The sequence below is a fragment of the Anabrus simplex genome, chromosome 2, assembly GCF_040414725.1.
Source record: "Anabrus simplex isolate iqAnaSimp1 chromosome 2, ASM4041472v1, whole genome shotgun sequence".
In the NCBI taxonomy this organism is placed as follows: domain Eukaryota; kingdom Metazoa; phylum Arthropoda; class Insecta; order Orthoptera; family Tettigoniidae; genus Anabrus; species Anabrus simplex.
In genome coordinates this window covers 726,791,069-726,813,673 of record NC_090266.1, presented here as the reverse complement: position 1 = coordinate 726,813,673, position 22,605 = coordinate 726,791,069, and the positions used below count along the sequence as shown (strand labels likewise).

At 42.2% G+C, this 22,605-nt stretch overlaps 1 protein-coding gene across 2 annotated transcripts in view; it reads left to right on the top strand.

Moving 5' to 3' along the window:
• The window catches only part of LOC136863069 (potassium voltage-gated channel protein Shal), a 313,703-nt gene that overhangs the window by 79,390 nt on the left and 211,708 nt on the right, over positions 1-22,605 (top strand). For both annotated transcript variants that reach the window (XM_067139401.2, XM_067139402.2), the window contains exon 3: positions 19,641-19,793. In XM_067139401.2, the coding sequence (XP_066995502.2) occupies positions 19,641-19,793 (153 nt within the window). The remainder of the gene's footprint in view (positions 1-19,640; positions 19,794-22,605) is intronic.

The window sequence follows — 22,605 nt, the reverse complement described above, 5'->3', positions numbered from 1 at the left end:
TGTGATACTAACAGGCATGAACTTTTATGTTGTGGAATGATCAGATTCACAATTATTTGTTCCTGAGGAATTTTAACATATTGTTCCTTAAATATAATACAGAAAATATATACTTTAGTTGTTATATTGATAAACTTATAGTATATCAGGGACTAAGACAATGTTAAATCAATGAACACCGGACGATTTGGCCGTGCGGTTAAGGGCGCACAGCTGTGAGCTTGCATCTGGGAGATAGTGGGTTCGAACCCCACTGTCGGCAGCCTTAAAGATGGTTTTCCGTGGTTTCCCATTTTCACACCAGGTAAAAGCTGGGGATGTACGTTAATTAAGGCCACGGCTGCTCCCTTCCCATTCCTATGCCTTTCCTACCCCATCGTCGCCATAAGACCTATCTGTGTCGGTGCGACGTAAAGCAAAGAGAAAAATAAATTAATGGACAACGGAACATCTGAGATTTAATGTACACGTTTTCACACCAAAAATACAACTAGAAAATTTGAAAGTTCCAAGGGCACTAAAAGGAAATTAATATATAATTAAGAGTGATCGTACAATTACTGAAGTGGTGCCCAACAAGGCAACCTAATTTTCGAGAGCGACTATATCACGAAAAATGGTGACGTCCATTTAGTGGCCGTTTAATATATGTGTCCTAACGTGTTCTTTATTCTAAGTAGACTTTATTATACAATTTCTTACGCTCGAGAGAAGGCTGTAAAAGATGGAACACATCGTAAATACCACTATAGGAGCGGAGATAGCGAATCATTGTGGTCTCATCTGCTGACTGATCTCATACACTTAAGTTGTCCGACTTGTTGGCTGAATGGTCAGCGTACTGGCCTTCGGTTCAGAGGGTCCCGGGTTCGATTCCCGGCCTGGTCGGGGATTTTAACCTTCATTAGTTAATTCCAATGGCTCGGGGGCTGGGTGATTTTGCTGTCCCCAACATCCCTGCAACTTACACATCACACATAACACCATCCTCCACCACAACAACACGCAGTTACCTACACATGGCATATGCCGCCTTACAAGGGCTGCACCCGGCTAGAAATAGCCACACGAAAATAAATACACTTAAGTTTACATAAATACTAAAATGTCTTCTACATCTTTCCAGAGCCATTTACTGAACAGTAGCTGATGTATTGAAGTTTAATTAGTTTCCTTCTGCCTCATACCGGCTGTGAATGAAATATTGGCTCTGACTTCATCGTTGATAGCGCACAGTTTTTACTTGAAGACGAAGAAGTTAGATTACCTCTTGTTCGAAATGACAAGGAAATTTCCTTTATTGTGTCCCAGATATTCCACCGATATATGAACTTACAAATAGCATATATATGTAGGTATGAGTTAAATCATTTTATACTGTCAAAGGATAAACCTTCAATACACAGTCCAGCAATTTTCACACACAGCTGCCATTGGACTCCCCACAGATTTTGCCCGTTTTAATTAAAGCCCTGCAGTAAATTAGAAGTAAAATTATCTTCGTGTCATAACGAAGCGTGTAATAGGATATGGCAGTAATCGCCGAAAATTCCTTACAATTTTCAAATTGTTATAGTTCAGAAGGTGTAACTTCGGTCGCGCCCTGCCGCTACACTTGTTTGAACGTGCCGACAGCTCGTAGGATCCTCAGCTGTGACTGGTGGCCTTAAAGTCGTGCCGTATGTTCAAACAAGTGTAGAGGCGGGAAGCACCCAAATTATCCTTCTGAACTATAAACGAAGAGTGGATTGTACCGGGAAGTGCAGTAAAATTAGTCTCTGTTATAAACAGTGTATCACAAAATAAAATAACATAAAATAATCTTTAATATAAAAATTAAAGGTTAGGATACATGTTTTCCTTGATTTAACACCTAGGACGAACACGCCCCCCCCCCCCAAAGATAGTTTGCAAAATGGATATAAACATTTCTTACATTTACTTATTATGTTTAATGTAGTAATTTACGAACTGTAGCAATAATTGTTTGAATGTATGTATCAAAACAATTTGGATTTCGATAAACAAATACTCTCCCCTTAGCTCTAGGAATAATCTATTGTATTATATCCTATACCTGCAACGTTAAATTCAGCAACCTTATGTTCCCTATTTCTTGAAAGCTATACATTATAAATCATTACAATTTTGCACATTAAAAGATGGGGGATTTCATGATATATTGATACTTTTGCAACTATTTATTTTTACATACACTTAAAAATCGTTTCATGAATGCTGATATTTTCCGTAAAATGTAAACGTTGCATTAAGATTCTTTTTGAAAACATCAAGGTCAGAATGAATTTTAAAACTGTATGCATGAACAGACACTGCGTAGAAATATACACCTCAATTACTTAAGAAAATAATTATAGAAAATATCACGAAATGTAAATCAATTGTTCTATTTTCGTGAAATATCAGTTAAGGAATTGCTGATGATAACTGCAGGTAAGCAATTGAAAATACGCCATACTTTTGAGTATGATGATAACCTGCGAAATCGCATCAGCTAGCGAATACGGAAATGTCCGTTTATTGAGAAGGGACCCATATTTAAATAATTCAACATGCACGCTATCAAATCGGAATTCCTTTTTATCCCTGGCATTAAAGAAAAGCAAATATTCTTTATATCTTTTGCTATTTGTTTTACGTCACATCAACACAGACATGCCTTTTGGTAACAATAGGACAGAACAGAGCTAGGAGTGGAAGGAAGCGACCGTGGCCCTAGCATTTGTCTGGTGTGAAAATAGCAAACTACGAAAACCATTATCAGGGTTGCCAACTGTGGAGTTCGAACCCATTATCTCCTGAATGCAAACTGACAACCACGTGATTCAAACCACGTATCACTCACCCGGAATACAATGTATTGCAAAAGGGCGCAATAAATAGGCCGTTCTGATGGTATAGGTGTAGCGAGCCTATCTCATGTACGGAGGTCCGGGATTCGAATCCCGGCCAGATCAGGTGTTTTACCTGAATCTGAGGGCTGGTTCACCGGGCTGAGTGGCTCAGATGGTTGAGGCGCTGGCCTTATGACCCGGTGATATTTGAAGGTGCGCATATACGTCAGCCTCGTGTCGGTAGATTTACTGGCACGTAAAAGAACTCCTGTGGGACTAAATTTCGGCACCCCCGCGTCTCCGAAAACCGTAAAAGGCTTGTTAGTGGGACGTAAAGCAAATGACATAAATTAATTAAATTATTAGTGCTGGTTCGACCTAATTCCCTACGATCGGATTCTGTTACCAACAAGCCGAGGTAAGAAGAGTACGTGCTATTGCTGTCCAATATCTGATCGTTGAAAGCAATTGAGGAACTACCTGCTGGTGAGATAGATTTAATAAGCGCTAAAGGGGAACTATTTGTTCTAACAAAACAAATCGCACAACTAAATGCCACTGTGTTATAGCCATGATGGGCCCTAGCCTACCATGTGACCGCTGCTCAGCCCGAAGGCGTACAGATTGCCACGTGACGCATCTTGTATGCTGCGTACTATTCTTGTCTTTCTTGCTATTTGCTTTACGTCGCGCCGACACAGATAGGACTTACGGCAACGATGGGATTGGAAAAGCCTAGGAGTGGGAAAGAAGTGGCCGTGGCCTTAATTAAGGTACAACCCCAGCATTTGCCTGGTGTCAAAATGGGGAACCACGGAAAACCATCTTCAGGGCTGCCGACAGTGCGATTCGAACCCACTATCTCCCGGATGCAAGCTCAAAGCTGCGCGACCCTAACCGCACGGCCAACTCGCCCGGTGCGTACTATTCTTACAGTATGTCGAAAATGAATGCAATTTTCTTGGTTGAGGGTTAGTTCCGTCAATGTTCGCTATACAGATGTTATGCTACATGATGCTTCATTTCGTTGTCCCAAAGTGTAAAGAAAACCTCTTGTTTTTAACAACGTATCATTATTAGTAGTAGTAGTAGTGGTAGTAGTAGTAGTAGCAGTAGTAGTAAAGAGAATTGTTTGACATTCTCAAAGCCGTATATACCTATATACACAAGTAGGGTAGCTGGAAATTTCCTAACGGAGAGTTTCATTATTAGATTCCCACCCCCACCAAGTGGAAAGACCTTAATTGAAAATGATATTAACAAGCGTTGCAAGCGCTTTGACATCACTGATGTCACTGCTCAACAGTGTTAGGTTGTAATATGTAATAAGAGTTAGGTTGTAATATGTAATAAGAGTTAGGATGTAATATGTCACTGAAGATCCACTTTCTTCACTCTTTTCTTGACTTCTTTCCAAGCAATTGTGGCACTTCGAGTGACGAGCATGGACATCATTTCAAGCAATACATTCCAGCGACTGAAAGTATACACCAGGGTAACTGAACTCATCTGTGCTTGCAGACTGCGAGTTTGCATCCGGGAGATAGTGGGTTCGAACCCCTGAAGATGGGATACCATGTTCACACCAGGGAAATACCGGGGTTGAGCCTGTGTCAAGTCAACGTACAGGTTGATGTCATAGAAGGAGGAGGTAAGCCGATAACGCACAGGCTTACGAGGCGAAGCCACAGCTGTGGGCTCACCAATTTCGTTCAAACTTCGAGAGGTCATCTACTTAAAAAATAAACGGATACATGTCCAAGGATTTGTGTCGTTATTGCGCCTTATTTAAGAACATGGCCTTTTAAATTTTACAGCCTGCATACATGTTGACAATTTGCGTACATTTCTAACATTGCTGGTCTACACGGGGAATTCGTGTTTTAGACGTGCTAATCCCGCGTCCTTTACTTTATCTTTTCCTTCTTTAATCGACTTGAAAAACCACCGGCATTCATAAAGAGTACTATCCTTTTTTGTGTGGTGTATCATTTCGCCAATTACAACGAAAAGATGTCACCGGGCGAGTTGGCCGTGTGGTTAGGGGTTAGGGACGCGCAGCTGTGAGCTTGCATCCGGGAGCTATTGGGTTCGAACCCCACCTTCGACAGCCCTGAATATGGTTTTCTATGGTTTTCCATTTTCACACCAGGCAAATGATGGGGCTATACCATAATTAAGGCCACGGCCGCCTCCGTCCCATTCATAGGCCTTTCCTATCCCATCGTCCCTACAAGACCTATCTGTATCGGTGCGACGTAAAGCAGAATTGTAAAAGAAATTTTTAAAAATGTCCACGTCCTAATAAATGTCGGATTCATAATGCATTTGTTTGAAGATCACATCTGTATATGCTATAACCTGCACTACGAGAAATGAAAGTGACTTATGAATATGCCATACGGGAAACTTGTAAAATTAACATCGTAAATAAAACTTCCTCACAACAATTCATGGCAAGAGAGTTTTTCAACTTTACGTATTTTTTGTTGTAAAATGTCAACAGTTTCACTTTCTCCCCGTCTCTTATAATAAATGCAGAAGTGGTTATAAATATAACGGGAAAAGCGAAGATTTGTCAAGTGCTAAATGGCAAGGCAGGACGATAAAAAACAAGTTGATGATACAAATTATATTTAACCTGTGCATTATCCAATCTTAATGGGCAAAGGATAATAAGAAAAGGGGAAAAATGATGCTCTAGCATGCCTCGAAACTCAGACCCCCATGTGGATGCTAACCACTAGATCAGCAGTGGCATACACATACGCAAACTGCCAACATGGATGCAGCCTGTTAAGTTTAAAGGACCATCTTCTCGTTAAATAATGCACGATAGTGGCACAAACTATCGGAAACCTATCTGTTTATATTTTAAGAAAACAACCCCCCGGAAGTTTGAATGAAATTGATGAGCCCATAGCTGCGGCCTCCCGTTGGTACAGAAAGAATGGTGAATTGAGTGCAGCGCCTGGATCTTACATTTGCCGCAACACTGCATTACCTTCAGTGTCAGACTTGTTCTCGGAGCTGTAAATGTAAGGTACCTCATGTCCTTCGAATATTATGACACTTGTCTGCAGATACCTCGTGAGTTTAAAATGAAAAAAAGGAATAAAATTGATTTTTAAACAATGTGATTATTGTGTAATTTAATTCATGATTTGTATTGACACAATGTATTTTCCATTTGCAAATGTTAGGACACTTTTCTCGCTCTCCTGTAAAATCAGGACTATGTTAAAAACGAGATCTCCATTCTTAAGCGGCGATATGGGTTTTTCAGCGCGATCCGTCGACACAGGGAAATACAAATACTTTTTATGGGGTTCTTAATATCATGTACCTTATAAATGCTGTTATGGGAATATGAATGGTAGAAGTGGACTTCATTGTTGGAATCATTGTCATCACTTGGAGCTAACCATACCAATCAGTCTTATCTCTCAGAGGTTGTGCACGAGTGGTTAAAGAGATAGCTCGTTATGACATAGATTGCGGATTTGATCTCGGAGTGGATGCTCATTTCGGAAAAAATCTATAGCTTATTGTGTCTTAGATGTTGACACATCGCTGAACCCGCAATAACACATCAGGAGTAAGTTTCATAGATTTCTGTTTCTAGTGTACTGGGTTGTACTGGTAGGATCGTTGGTCCCAGTGCTGACTATGATTTTCTGACTAAGACAGGATGGCAACATTGATGCATCATGTTTTCAAAGTGGTCTCAAAATATAAGATTTAAATTCTACAGTCAGGGTGAAAGATTATTATTATTATTATTATTATTATTATTATTATTATTATTATTATTATTATTATTATTATTATTATTATTATTATTTAAACATAGCTTTACAGGATAGAACCACCTAAAGTTGTCCATAATTACATGAAAGTCTACAGTTGTGCGGAGACCGGTTAACTCGACTTTCCCTCTCGTGGTTCATGGTATTTTCAGTTCATTCATACAGAATCCATTGTCCGAAAGATTGATTCTCACTCACTGAGTAATATATTTAAACACTCAATTTTTTCGGAAATACATTTTATGCAATATAACAGGGAAGGGCTGTGTGCAGGAAGGCCATGTAGCATGTAATGTGTATCATCGAAACTGGTCAGTTATGTTTGCTCCACAAACCGATCCATTTGGCCGTAGCGTAGCTGAGTTTGCATCCGGAAAATAGTGGGTTTGAACCCCACTCTCGGCAGCCTTGAAGGAGGTTTTACGTGGTTTCCCATTTCCACACCAGAAAAATGCTGGGAGCTGTACCTTAATTAAGGCCACGCGGCTGCTTCCTTCCCGCACCTAGGCATTTTCTATGCCGTCATCATCATAAGATCTATCTGTGTCAGTACGAAGTAAAACAATTGTAAAAAAATAAAATCAAACTAATTAATTTGCTCCACAATATTATTGGAAAGTTGCACCATTCGGAAGTTCGAGATTCAAATCCAGACGCTGACGGTAGTTTTCCGAATTATGACTTTCCGCGTTTCTCCACGCTCACTGCAGTCAAATTTCGGGATTGTACCATAGTTCAAAATGCAGATGGTGGAGAGGTTAGTTATTTTAAGGGGAGAACACTACGAAATTATCGGCCCCTTGTTCCCAGTCCTTTCCTAAAACTAGATAATTTTCTTCCTGGATTATCTGGTGTCTGCACTTTGAATTGATTTAGCCTAGTTTTAGAGCCGGCTGTCTTTCCTGACGCCAACTCTATCTGGAGGGATGTCTTCACTACAGCGTATTTCTGTCGCGGTTTAAAGTGTTATGTGTTGTATGCATTTCAAGGTGTATATTAAGACAAACACAAACACTCAGCCCCCGAGCTTGGCCCGGTCGGAAATCGAACTTTAGGTCCTCTGAATGTAAGGCCAATATGCTGACCGTTCAACTGAAGTACCGGAGTTTCCTAGTACCAAATATTCAAATTACTACAGATCCCACGGTGACAGACATCATCGGTCAATCTCTACACCCATCCATACTCGGAACTGGAAATCAAATTGGTCTAAAGTCCCTAATAAGAAATCAATTTCAAGAGTCTCATCCACTACACGTGTAAAGAGAAAAAAGGTTTAATTCGCAGACACTTGTGTATTTTTCTTGTTGAGTAACAGAATTTTTGGAATGGTTCAGGCCGTATCACAGTAACGACTTGACAAACGTACGAGAAATTCATTCCACTTCGATCGAGCGAGTTTGCTGCGCGGTTCTGATCCTGGAGCTGTTAACTTGCAGTTAGGAGTTGGGGGATTGTAACCCCTCTGTCGACAGCCCTGAAGATAATTTTCCGTTGTTTCCCATTTTCTCGCCCACTTCCTTTCCAGTCCTATCCCATCACTTACAAAAGACCTGTTTGAGTCGATGCGACGTAAAGCCAACAGCAAAAGGAACAAATGCATCCCATTTAGAGGGCAGGAAGGTGCAATATAGATAATATCGTTGAAAGCGCCATACGTCTAATTCTCATGCCCAATGAAATAAGGGCCGATGATCTTAGATGTTAGGCCGCTTTAAACAACAAGCAGGCAATGCGATAAAGTTGTCCACAGGAGAATATTTACCTTCGGAGGTGCGGAAAACACTTCCATCTGGATAGGAACGTGATCGGTAGAAGAAAGGTATTTATTTTTTGGTATTTGCTTTACGTCGCACCGACACAGATATGTCTTATGGCGACGATGGAATTGGAAAGGTCTAGGAATGTGAAGGAAGCGTCCGTGGCCTTACCTAAGGTACAGCCCCAGCATTTGCCTGGTGTGAAAATGGGGAACGACGGAAAACCATCTTCAGGGCTGCCGACAGTGGGGCTCGAACCCACTATCTCCCGATTACTGGATACTGGCCGCACTTAAGCGACTGCAGCTCTCAAGCTCGGTGTAGAAGAAAGGAGCTGAGTCTTACAAAGAGTCAGAGTTCATAGAATGTTCAACACTTTCACTGTGAGGATTGAATCAAGAACGAGTTACTACACTGGTAACAACACTTGACTAGCTAAATGATAAACGAACTCCTTCGGTTGTGGTAAACTATTCAGGCCGATCAGATGCGTAACCACTCGCTTATTGAATCACCTCGCTATTATTAATAATCTTGACCATAGTGGCCGGCATTTGATCCGTATTGACTTGATCACAACAAATATGTAGGTGGATGGTCCGCCTAGTCAATACAAAATATTAATTATTTATATTTATTTACGTAAGTCTAGTACATGTTTCGAGAATCTTAATACATTCCCTTCATCAGCTAGTCAAATTAAAATTAAAATTCCTGTACACAAAAAGACCTAATTAAAAGGGGGGTCCCCATTAAGAAATCCAAAACTGTTGCCAATACAATTTGACATTTTAAAAATCGATGAGTGGATGCATGGAATTTAATACCATCCAGTCGAATAAGATAAAACACAATAGAATAAAGTCTGTATGAATTAATATATTGAGCACTATGTTCTTGTTGTGGCGTTAGATCACTGTGTACTTGATGATCCGATGATTTCTTGTAAAATTCAATTGGAGTTAAGAATAAAATAAAATAGTGCAAAAACTTGTTGTCATACCGAAACCATCCGTTAATGGGTGTGTTATGCAGCCAGGTGATATGAGCTTAAAATGATCAATGTAATGATACAAGAAGTACGTGAGGCTGTCAGTCGCCGAACAATTTCAGCCGTTTTTATATATCCTTAATAGTTACATCTTATTCGACTGGATGGAATTAAATTCCATGCATCCACTCTTCAATTTTTAAAATGTCAAATTGTATTGAAAATAGTTTTGGATTTCGTAATGGGGGCCCCCTTTTAATTAGGTCTTTTTGTGTACAGGAATTTTAATTTTAATTTGACTAGCTGATGAAGGGAATGTATTAAGATTCTCGAAACATGTACTAGACTTATGCAAATAAATATAAATAATTAATATTTAGTATTGACTAGGCAGACCATCCACCTACATATTTGTTGTCACCTCGCTATACAATTCCATTAGCAGCCAGCATTGCACATGCGAACTAGACATTGTACGGCACTTTCGACAATATCAACGATGTTGTGCTTTCCCGACCTCGACCTGTAATGTGTTTCTAACAATAAGGTAACGTTATTGTAATATTATCCTCATATTCTCAAGTTATGTATTCATCATGAATGACACAAACGTGAGAGAACAGTCGAACACTCTGTATTTGTACTATGTAAATGAAGCGTAAAACTTAGGTCCGATAGAGCTAACAAATAGCGACATCATCTACGAACACTACGCATTCTGCTGTCAAAGAATGAGAATGCAGGTGACGATAGAATTAATGTATGAAAACCACAAGGTGATTTACATAACACGTTAGCTGCCATGTGTATCAATTTGATGATGATGATGATGTTATACTGTATCAGGTAGTACGTAAGTTACAAGTTTGTGAGTGACTGCAACAAGCCCTCGAGAGTGTTGGTAGATGCGCAGTAAACAACGCGATGATTGTATTGTAAACGGGATGAAAAGTCACGTTCTAAGATTCACCAAGAAGAAAAGTACTGTCAGTTTTTACTACTGGGTTGATGGAGTGAAAGTACCTCACGGGGATCACTGGAAGTACGTAGGGGTAAATATAGGGAAAGATCTTCATTGGGGTAATCATATTTACGAGGTTGTACTGTAAATGAAGGTTAAAGATCTCTTCATATGGTTACGGGGGTATTTAGGTGTTGTAGTAAAGATGTACAAGGCCCCTGTTCAGCATAGCAGGTGGGTCCCGCTTGGGTAAGGCATTGGTCCTCCTTCCCAGTTGTATCCCCCGAAACAAAGTCTCACGCTCCAGGACACTGCCCTTCACTACCCTCGTTGATTCCGAGGGAAAACCAACCCTGGCGGGTAAACTGGTTAAGAAAGAAGAAAGCTATTTGCTTTAAGTCGCACCGACACAGAGAGGTCTTATGGCGACGATGGGAGAGAAAAGGCCTAGGAGTGGGAAGGAAGCAGCCGTGGCCTTCATTGGCGTACAGCCCCAGCATTTGCCTTGCATTAAAATGGGAATCAACGAAAAATTCATCTTCAGGGCTGCTGACAGTGGGATTCGAACCCACTATCTTCCGGATGCAAGCTCACAGCTGTGCGGCCCTAACCGCACGGCCAACTCGCCCGCTAAAACGAAAGAAAGTAAGGATATAAAGGAGAGGGCGTGTATCTGGTAAGATTCCAATTAGAGTATGGTTCCAGCGTTCCGCTATTCTCGGCTTTATAGACCGTGGCCACTATCTCGCCGTCAGATAGCTCCTATATTGCAATCACGTAGGCTGAATGGACCTCGAACCAGCAGTCAGATCCAGATTCATACTTGTACTTTGTTTTCATAAATTGGTATTACGTATGTCCAACAATGGTCCCAGAACAAGTTGGGGAAATGATCAGAGGGAGCCGGCCCCGTGGTGTAGGGGTAGCGTGCCTGCCTCTTACCCGGAAGCCCCGGGTTCGATTCCCGGCCAGGTCAAGGATTTTTACCTGGACCTGAGGGCTGGTTCGAGGTCCACTAAGCCTACGTGATCAGAATTGAGGAGCTATCTGACGGTGAGATAGCGACCCCGGTATAGACAGCCAAGAATAACGGTCGAGAGGATTCGTCGTGCTGACCACACGACACCTCGTAATCTGCAGGCCTTCAGGCTGAGCAGCGGTCGCTTGGTATGCCAAGGCCCTTCAAGGGCTGTAGTGCCATGGGGTTTGGGTTTAAATGATCAGAGGGGCTAAACATGCTCAACAATTTCATGGAATCTTGATGACGCCTGGGGAATTGTGTGACATCGCCATGTAAAGCAAGATGTATTTAAATTAAGTATCCCTGACCTGGCTGGGAATTGAACCCTGGGACTCCGGGTAAGAGGCAGGCACGCCACCCCTACACCGTGGGGCCGCCACGAAACTATCTCAGAATAAAAACTGAATATAGCGATGTTTTCATGGTTCACACAGCAACGAGGAAAGGAAACAGCAATATCAAGATCAATAATTCATCATCATCATCATCATCTGTTTACCCTCCAGGTTCGGTTTTTCCCTCGGACTTAGCGAGGGATCCCACCTCTACCGCCAGGGCAGTGTCCTGGAGCTTCAGACTCTTGGTCGGGGGATACAACTGGGGAGTATGACCAGTACCTCGCCCAGGCGGCCTCACCTGCTATGCTGAACAGGGGCCTTGTGGAGGGATGGGAAGATTGGAAGGGATAGGCAAGGAAGAGGGAAGGAAGCGGCCGTGGCCTTAAGTTAGGTACCATCCCGGCATTCGCCTGGAGGAGAAGTGGGAAACCACGGAAAACCACTTCCAGGATGGCTGAGGTGGGAATCGAACCCAACTCTACTCAGTTGACCTCCCGAGGCTGAGTGGACCCCGTTCCAGCCCTCGTACCACTTTTCAAATTTCGTGGCAGAGCCGGGAATCGAACCCGGGCCTCCGGGGGTGGCAGCTAATCACGCTAACCACTACACCACAGAGGCGGACGATCAATAATTCAAGGGAAGAAAACAGTCATTTCCGAAAAAAAAGTCCTCCTAAAAATACGACGGCGTGACATTGGTGCTGGAGAAAAATGTAAATAAAAAATCGGACTTCTTCTTAGTGAATAATGAACATGTCCGCCTCTGTAGTGTAGTGGTTAGTGTGAATGCTGCCACCCCCGGAGGCCCGGGTTCGATTCCCGGCTCTGCCACGAAATTTGAAATGTGGTACGAGTGCTGGAACGGGGTCCACTCAGCCTCGGTAGGTCAACTGAGTATAGGTGGGTTCGATTCCCACGTCAGCCATCCTGGAAGTGGTTTTCCATGGTTTCCCACTTCTCCTCCAGGAAAATGCCGGGATAGTACCTAACATAAGGCCACGGCCGCTTCCTTCCCTCTGCCTTGTCTATCCCTTCCAATCTTCCCATCCCCCTGCAAGGCCCCTGTTCAACTTAGCAGGTGAGGTCGCCTGGGCGAGGTACTGGTCATCCTCCTCAGTTGTATCCCCCGACCCAGAGTCTGAAGCTCTAGGACACTGCCCTTGAGGCGGTAGAGGTGGGATCCCTCGCTGAGTCCGAGGGAAAACCCAAACCTGGAGGGTAAACAGATAAAGAAGAAGAAGAACAGTGCAGTAATTAATGTCTTAAACACCGAACCGGATAGCGTATGAACTCTGCTCATGTCATACTACCAGCGTGTCCCCAGAAGCGTAGCGTAGCGGATGTGGTTAGGCGTTCGCCTAGCAATCGGCGGAATGTGCAAGCGGCGGGTCGGTTCTAGCATCGTTCAGATATTTTTGCATCGGTATGATGTTTGAATAGGCCTACGCTTTTTTGGTACTTGCTTTACGTCGCACCGACACAGATAGGTCTTATGGCGACGAGGAGATAGGAGAGGTCTAGGACTGGGAAGGAAGTGGCCGTGGTCTTAATTAAGGTACAGCCCCAGCATTTGCCTGGTGTGAAAATGGGAAACCACTGTCTACCGACAGTGGGGTTCAAACCCAGTATCTCCCGGATGCAAGCTTATAGCTGCGCGCCCCTAAGCGCACGGCCAACTCGCCCGGTTGTTTGAATACGTAAACACAGGCCCACGTTCGTCACATTCAAACAGTAGAATGACGCCGTTATTTATCTTGTGCCATGCGCATACTCCGCTAGTTAGGCCTGAATGTACTGTAATCTTTGCTGTCATTCGACATGTTTCCCACAGAGGAATACGTAGACATGCTCCTTATTTATGGGGAAGTAAGACAAAAAGCGAGCGAGGCACTACGTCTGTACCCAAGCTAGTTAGAGTAAGAGGTAGGGATCACGCGCAGGTCTCCCCACCACGCTTGACCGTCGATGACGTCATTGTGAACCCTCAGCGCCTTGTCTTCTGTATGAGGTAGGCTAATACACAGCTGTGAGCTATTGTTTTAGCCACAAGTTAGAGATAAGAGAACTTCATTGACATTTTAGCATCATCTCAGAAAGGCATTCCACTTCACTATTACAGTAGAGTAATAACAGGAGATCAAATACAGGGTGAATCAAGCAGCGTTTCTGAATTATTTCGATCTGTATTAAAGGTTGTAACAATGCTAAGGCTGTGATCGCAGTGGAATAGCCATTCCATATGTTCATGTTCTCAACACCTATGATAACAATAACAAGGGGCTCTAATTGTTACAGACTCGAACATTAAAGCTTGATGACTGCAAGAAATATGTCCGTTGTTACAAGCAATATTGGAAAACTATATACACTGTCAATAACACAACCAGCAAATGTTAGGAAACTGTCCACAACACAAACAGTACAGTAAATGTTCTCCTCCAAGTGCCAGGAGCTGACAAATTCCACGTTAACATTAGATAGGCTATATAAATTACTGAGCCTGTATATTAACATTCTTAGCACTGGTTTCAAATACAACATAATAAATTGCCTTTTTATTAAAAAATACCAGGTGTGTTATTCACAAAGAATAGTGCTGATATTTTCATAAAAGAATATCAAACACACTTATCTATAGCATCAGTGGAATTTCTTTTCTTTTCTTCTTTCTTTATCGGTATTGTATTAACTGAAACCCGGTTTCTTGATGTCTTACCTTTGTTTAAAGCGTCCATTCGAATAAAAAAACGGCTTCTCACGAAGCAACTTGTAAGCTCATAAATTTCGGGGAATTTCTTCTTCAGGATATCCGTAAGGTTTGTGATGACGTTAGAACCCTCTTTCAGTTCTTTTCCGTGATAAAATTTGAACTATTTTTCCATTTGCAATACCGTGGTGTACCATCTCTCTGTAGGCTGCATCAGTGTGTCTCTAGACGTTTTTGAAATCTAATTGCCACCCCTTGTAGGTTGACCTGTTTTCTCTCCGTAATTGCTTTCTATATCGAGGTTCTTCTTCTTTACCCTAAAAGCTATATAGCCAGTGAAGTCTTCAAGCAGCTCATCACGATCCATGGTTTCGCGACTGTACTCGAGCTGTTGCACTAGCTCTTTAAGGGCTTTAACGAACCCTTGCTCATCCTCCGGAAAAGAACAGGATGTTGTGGGCTCAACGCTGGCCTTAGACTGGCACACGATATCCGAGTTTTGATCGAGTTCGTCAGTAGCATGTAACATATTTGAACGTAATGTTTCATAATCTTCTGGAGAACAGTTGGAATTTCTTATCGCCTCGGAAGCATTGAGGCTAAGAAGCAATGATTTCACCTTTTGCGTCACAGCTGTCGGAAGAGGATGGTCATAAAGTCTTCCAAACCCTCAAAGCTGAGAAAGATAGCTTTCGATAATGTCTTGATTACTTCTGTCACCACTTATTTACGTCAGTGGCTTTAGGGAATACATGAAAGTATATGTTTCGTTCCTTCGCGTGCCTGCTATGATTTGTGCAGCCTGCACTCGCATGACAAACCATATTGAAAAGTGTACACTATTACTGATTTTTACGTTTTATCACATAAGATAAACACTCACGGTTTCTTATAAACCACAGATATGTTACTATCGTTTATTATTAGCGCCTAGCTTCTGCGTGCACAGCGATTCTTATTCGAACTACCTCTACCTCATTCAGGGCAGATTCAACGCGAGGGTCCTGCGTGACGTCACAGCTCAGCTTGCTACTGCGCACCTCTCTCGTGATCCTTACCTTGTATTCAACGTACCAGGAACGGTATCCCGACAAGCGACACCCGGCTGTTGCGACATTTCGCCGTGTTGAAAGACGCCTAAGGACAACAGGCGTGAATTCCAACCAGCAAGCCATCCACGATAGGCCCGTTACATCGGGTGAAACCGAAGAGGCCGTTCTGGAGGCAGCTCGTAATAATCCACACATCAGTACAAGGGCGATTGATTGCACGACAGGTGAACACCAGCCAGTCGTCCGTCTGGCGAATTTCGAAGCTAGAATGGAGTTCTGTTTGTGGCTATTAGGCAGGCTGGATATTAATGCAGCATTCGTATCGCATACCTTGTTATCGGACGATAATGGGAACGTCAATCGCCACAACATGCACTATTGAATTCCAAACAATCCTCACTGGGTGCGACAGGCGGCCCATCAAGTACGATGGGGAGTGAATGTATGGTGTAGAATCTTGGGGGAGCGCATCATTGGACCTTATTTCTTTGAGGGCCATTGGATGGGCCCACGCTACCTGCACTTTCTGCGTCAGGAACTCCCACTGCTGCCGCAGGATGTGCCCTTGCACGATCGTTTGACGATATGGTTGCAACAGGATGGAGCTCCACCACATTCGGGTTTGCCCGTTCGTAAACATTTGAACGAGAAACTGCCAGGGAAATGAATAGGACGAGGAGGCCCTGTTCCGGATTTAACGCCGTTAGACTTCTTGTGGGGACATTTGAAGAACGTCGTTTACACTCGAGCGCCGGAAAACTCCGACCAGCCCCGACAACTCATCACGGACGTCTGCCGAGCAGTTACACCTGGAATGCTTCAGCGCGCAATACGATCTATAGGCCACTGGTCCCGAATGTGCATAAACCGAAACGGTCATCACATCGAGCATTTGCCGCGATAAAACGTCAGGGCAGTTGTGTTCCTATTATTTCCGGTCTGTATGTGTCCGGCCTGCTAACTAATCGGCCCTCCTTAGGGCCACAAACACATTCATTCACACACAATTTGCATGAAAGTGGGTATTGAACTTACATTGCGTGCTGTACGTATTAAAGAAATAATTCAAAAATGTGTAATCTTCGTCCCGGACTCGAACATCCTACCTGGCATGCAAGCCCGCTCTGCCATGCCTTTTTCAACTACACTACCGTTCCGTACGGCACACTAGGCGGCTTATAGCAAGTATTTTTAGGTATACTGCGGTCACAATATCAATTTAGTATTTCACCGGCGTGTCAGGTTCATATTATCTAGAAGGCACACGCATGTCTTCCAGTGTTTAATACGAGTGTAACATTACGGCGTCCTTTCATGGTGAGGCGGTAAATACCAAGATATCCGATTGTGTTGTCTGAGCATACCGGCAGGGCAGATGTTTTCAGGACAGAATGAATATTGTGGGTTGCATAAAACTACATTGGAATGGGCGGCTGAATCACGCTGTATAGATTTAATAATACCGTACTGTATTCAATACTCCCCTACATATATGGATGGCGTCAGGACGGGCATCCGGCTGTGATACGAGGCCAAATCCACATGTGCGACTCCACCAGTGTGGGGAAAATCGGTAGAAGAATAATAATAAGAGTACCGTGCTGTACCTGCTGTCAATTAATCGTCGTTAGCTTGCATTTAGGTCTGTCGCCCTGGCGGCAGATCCCTACCAGATGTTTACCTAGTCTATATATAATTTGAACGTGTAATCGTAAGAAAACGTAAATTGGTTTGTAACATACTTAAAATAGTTTCGTTCTTGTGATAAACTACATTCATTTTTTTTCAATCGAGGTGATAATTTGTTCAACAATTGTTTTCGTCAATTTATGTATATACCGTACATCAAAAGTCACGCCCTGTTCTTACTTATTTCTGTTTCCTGATTAATCTGTTCATTATTTTGCCAAACATTTTACAGGAAAATCTGGCTCCTAATTTTACGTTAAATGAACATCAGCGTATTATGAATGGTTATGGTGACAACCTCTTAAGTTTACGTTATGGTTATATACTTACTCTATGAATGGCTATAACATATAACGTAGTAACGAGATCTTACATTTAATTTAAGTTTATTGTTATACAGGGTGTCCCAGGAGGAATGGCCATTATTCAGGGATATGACAGGAACGATCATTTGAAGCGAAAACCTTCATATGGACATATGTCCTATTCCGAATGATTTGCGAGATAGAGCACATTTAATGTGCATTGTTATTTATTTTCTCTATTATTCAATATATTGTCAGGTTTACACATGTACATATGCACAACAGTAAACATTACAACATGCGTTTTACAAAGTATAAATACCGAGCTCGATAGCTGCAGTCGCTTAAGTGCGGTCAGTATCCAGTATTCGGGAGATAGTAGGTTCGAACCCCACTGTCGGCAGCCCTGAAAATGGTTTTCCGTGGTTTCCCATTTTCACACCAGGCAAATGCTGGGGCTGTACCTTAATTAAGGCCACGGCCGCTTCCTTCCCACTCCTAGGCCTTTCCTATCCCATCGTCGCCATAAGACCTATCTGTGTCGGTGCGACGTAAAGCAAGTAGAAAAAAGTATAAATTGAAAAATTCGCATTTTTAACATATTCGACTCTAAGTACGTATTATCGTACACGTCACATTACAGCTGTTATTCAGTTCGCAATCAATGTTCGAATATCCCACCGTCAACTTCAATGCATTTGTGTACTCTTGGGAGAACATGTTGTGTTGCTTGTCTGAGTGCCGCTGCACGTTCCCTAATGAGGGGATGCTTCTTTCTGACACACTCCCAATCCCTCGCAGTACTTCACTCACAACACACCATGGACAATTGCGCGTTCAACGGGCTAGTTTAATGGCAGAAAGAAAATCCGAGTAAAGAGACTGCAAGCAACGAGGTAGATTGGGCTGGGATAGAACATCAGAAGTTAGTTGGGTGAGACACGTATGTGCGCGCCACTACCCCTAAAAACCAATGTACATTAAATATGTTCTATCTCGGAATAGAGCTTCAAATTATCGTTCCTGTCATACCCCTGAATATTGACCATTCGTCGTGGGACATTCTGTATATGATATATTACTTACTTACAGGTGCGGTTGTTGCACTACTTTATTAATTTTTCTCCAGATCTACAGTAAACAAACGCCCATTTGATCTGATAAATGAGCAAAATAACAATGTCCATCCTATAGCCAGATTTAAACTAAAATGATATGAACAACAGATGCTGATAAATGGCCATGCACAACTCCTTACTGGGGATCCAATGGCCATGGCACTACGGCAGTAACGGCACACGTATTTAACAAACAGGCAAAATTAAATTGGTAAAATATAATAGCAAAGTTAAATACAATAAGACCAACTAAAATGAAATGCGCCACTCATAGGGGCAAAATTAATTGACAATGAGCGACAGATGCTGATAACCAGTTGACTTGACAATGTTGCGCACCCGCTGGGATTACGCAACATTAACCATGTCCCAGATTTGCCTGCCTGAGTAAGCTAGTCTGGCAACACAATTCCACTCCTAGCAAACCCAGGCAAGATCACGTTTACTGCTGAGTGCGCTGACTTTTCTGTTTACACAGGGCAGTCCACTACCATTTAAATTTCTTAATGTCATTGCTAGACTTACTCATTATGATATATGAATGACTATGACAGATAATATGGTGACGAGCTCTTATGTTAAATTTAAGTTTATTGGTATATTTACTCTAATATGTAACATAGCGAAGATCTCTTACAATTGCATTAGGTTTATCGTTGTATTTGCATAACGAATGGCTACAAAATGTAACATGATGACGAGCTCTTATATTTACGTGAAGTTGATGGTTATATTTATTCCGTGAATGGCTACAACATGTAACATGATGACGAACTCTTATATTTACGTGAAGTTGATGGTTATATTTATTCCGTGAATGGCTACAACAAGTAACATGATGACGAGCTCTTATATTTACGTGAAGTTGATGGTTATATTTACTCAGTAGATGGCTACAACAAGTAACATGATGACGAGCTCTTATATTTACGTGAAGTTGATGGTTATATTTACTCAGTGGATGGCTACAACATGTAACATGATGATAAGGGCCTATAATTTTAATTGTATAACAGAGGATGTGTTTGTTCCCAGGATCGAGAGTTCGTGGAGATGGAAGTGCCATACAACGGCCAGCCCAAGCGACCCGGTTCCCCGTCGCCGTTGGCGAGTCCTGCCCACTCGGCCGTCAGCCATGCCGGTCTCCTTCATGCCTGTTGTGGTCGGTGCTGTGGTCAACGTTACCAGGTATGCGTATAGCACTCGAGTTCCCGAAACTTGTAGAGCGGTGACTAGCTCCACGACAATCCTCACAGCATGCTAGGTCACAACAGACGTTGTACCGTTTACTTTCCTTCAGCACAATAAAAGTCACTGCAGCACAACAGTAAGATTGGCTAGTACAGTATTAACGTCGTACACCATCAAGGCTAATTGCTTCGCAGTATCCTGAAATATATATACAATCATTGGAAGCTTTTAGAGATAATTAACAAGTAGTATTTTCATATCCTTGGTACTTTCAATTCAAGAGTTCTAGTACAAACAGCTATGTAATACCCATCGATCATACCAAATGCATTCGGTAAGGTATTTCCTTCATATAAAAACACTTTCGTAACCTAAATATAATAGAGAGAGTTTTAATTGCGGAAGGAGAGGGGTGGGTGGGGGTTAGGGTGCAGTATAGCCAATTAGCTCCTAACCCAAGAGTCTCGGGGCCCGAAAGCAGTAAATTCAGGTGGAATTTTTACTACAACCAGTATTGGCGAAAGAGAGGGCATCCTACATTAAGCCCCGGCCATAATGTCCCTGTTCTCCAAAGGCTGGGCATTTCGTAAGTGTAGATCAATATGATTAAATGTGACTGTTCCATCAACGATGAATGTGACGAGTAAGTTGCAACAGGTATCGCGGAACATTGCAATCCTTAAACATAGACAATTTACAGTTAATCAAAATAATTTAATATATTTCTTGCAAACATTTCAAGTTCATGGTTTATAAGGTACAAAACCGAAAGAGACACAGTATACTTAACGATTCGATTCAGTCAGTAGTGATCCTCTTCACGTCCGCGTGCTCCCTGTTACGCGATGATTTTAATAATCGGACAGCGAAGAACAATACTCCCCCAAGTGTGTTTACAGTCTTCTACCCCTTCAGCGGTCTCAGCCATCGAATACTCAACTATTTGCAATATAATCTTTTATATGCGAATGATTCTCCTAGAAATCACATTTTCAGAGCTATCTGAATACCACCAACCATATTGAATTGCTTTCAATTGGATGCGGTGAGCACTTACGACTGAATGAAGATAACATGGACGCAAATCGCGAAACAATGTAGTGCCTCGGACAAAAGTAGCTCCCAGTCAGCAGGGTTTGATTCAAGGGTTTGTGCGTGGGAGAGCGGAGGGCGCCTCATATAGAATGCAGCGGAAAATATAGAGTGAGTTAGAGGAACATGTCGATGATGCATTATGCTGATAAACAGAAAACACCAACACAGGACGTAAAAAGGTATGATAATGATCTTTTAGTATACAGCTCAATGATTAAGATAGGAGATAGGGGCATTCCAGTTAAAACATAGGTACGTAAAACAGGGCGAAATCTACATGTGCGACAAAATTTGCACGCGCGACCCCACAAGTGTGGCAAAAGCGCTAGAAGAAGAAGAACAAGATGTTTCGTATAGCACGATCACAAGTGAGAAAATTAGTAGATAAAGGAGGACTGAGTCTCATCACGGTCACTGAAAAGTGCAAAGAGCTATTAATGCGAGAGATAACGACTGCTAAGATAGGATTAGGAGCTGATCATCATAGTTATTTTTGGAAAACAAGTAAGGAAAACCCAAATTATTCAGTGTCGACGCGATTTTTAGGAGAGTGCTGCAAGCGATAGATGCGACAAGAGTGACAGGAAACGAGGTACCTACTACAAGAGTAATATAGTGATTTATTTATTTGCTGAACTTACAGGCTTCCGCCCAAATATATGATCCCATACAAACCAAATAATAAAATAAAATAAAAATCTAAATCTACTATGTGGGCACTCACATGGCCTGAAAACCGAGCCTCATGTAAGCGCCACCCCTATAACTCTAAATATGTTAACTTAATTACAAGAGTAATATACGGTCAAGTATTAAAGAAGAACGCAACACAACCCCAGATCATGGAGAAGTATCGAAATAAAGGGAATGATACCTGAAGAAATTTCAAAGATCCTTTTATCACAACTGACTGGAAAGTTGTCCAATTTAAACTATTAACGAAATAATTCCAACAGAATACGAAAAATTCCGTCATATCACCCAATCCCCACACTGTAAAAAATGCCTGGAAGTGGGTACACAGAGGCATAAAAACCAAATGTAGAAGTGTCACAGATGTCTGGAAATGGATTTGTTCCGCGCTAAGACAGATAACAGGATCATTAAATCCTAACGAAGCTTAAAGAACAGCTTTAAAACTAGATTTCCGTACGCAGTACTTGAAATTTCAGCAACCTTCGTCGTGGGGTAGCTCTATTATTTTCAGACAAACGAACAGTCCTTCCTGAACACATTCATCCAAATTCTAAAACGTGCCGAACAAAAAATATTGAAACTTGTCACACCGGCAGAGACAAATCACGCCGAGGAACTCTAGAGTGCTTCATTATAACATTCGAATGGTAGTGAAGAGAACAGTACAGTGATTTTCACACCATGTATTTTTATTTTATTCTTATGGGTTGTTTCTTGCCAGTGTTCTTTCTCTCACTTTAAATTACTGTTTTCTAGAAGAATAGGCCTATAAATCCGCTGTCAAGGTTCTTGGAATGATGACGAGAGTGTTCCTGCTGTCAAAGGAAATCGTTACCAGACCAGACCGTAACTCCTGGTGTAGGTCCAGTGTGTCGACGCCGCAGATAGCTTAAATCCAAGCGCTCACGTGACCTCCTCCTTATCAAATTACGCCCATCACTGGCACCAAGACAGAAACGGCTCTCATCAGAGATCACAACAGATCTCCACTCCGCCCTCCAATGAGCTCTAGTTTGAC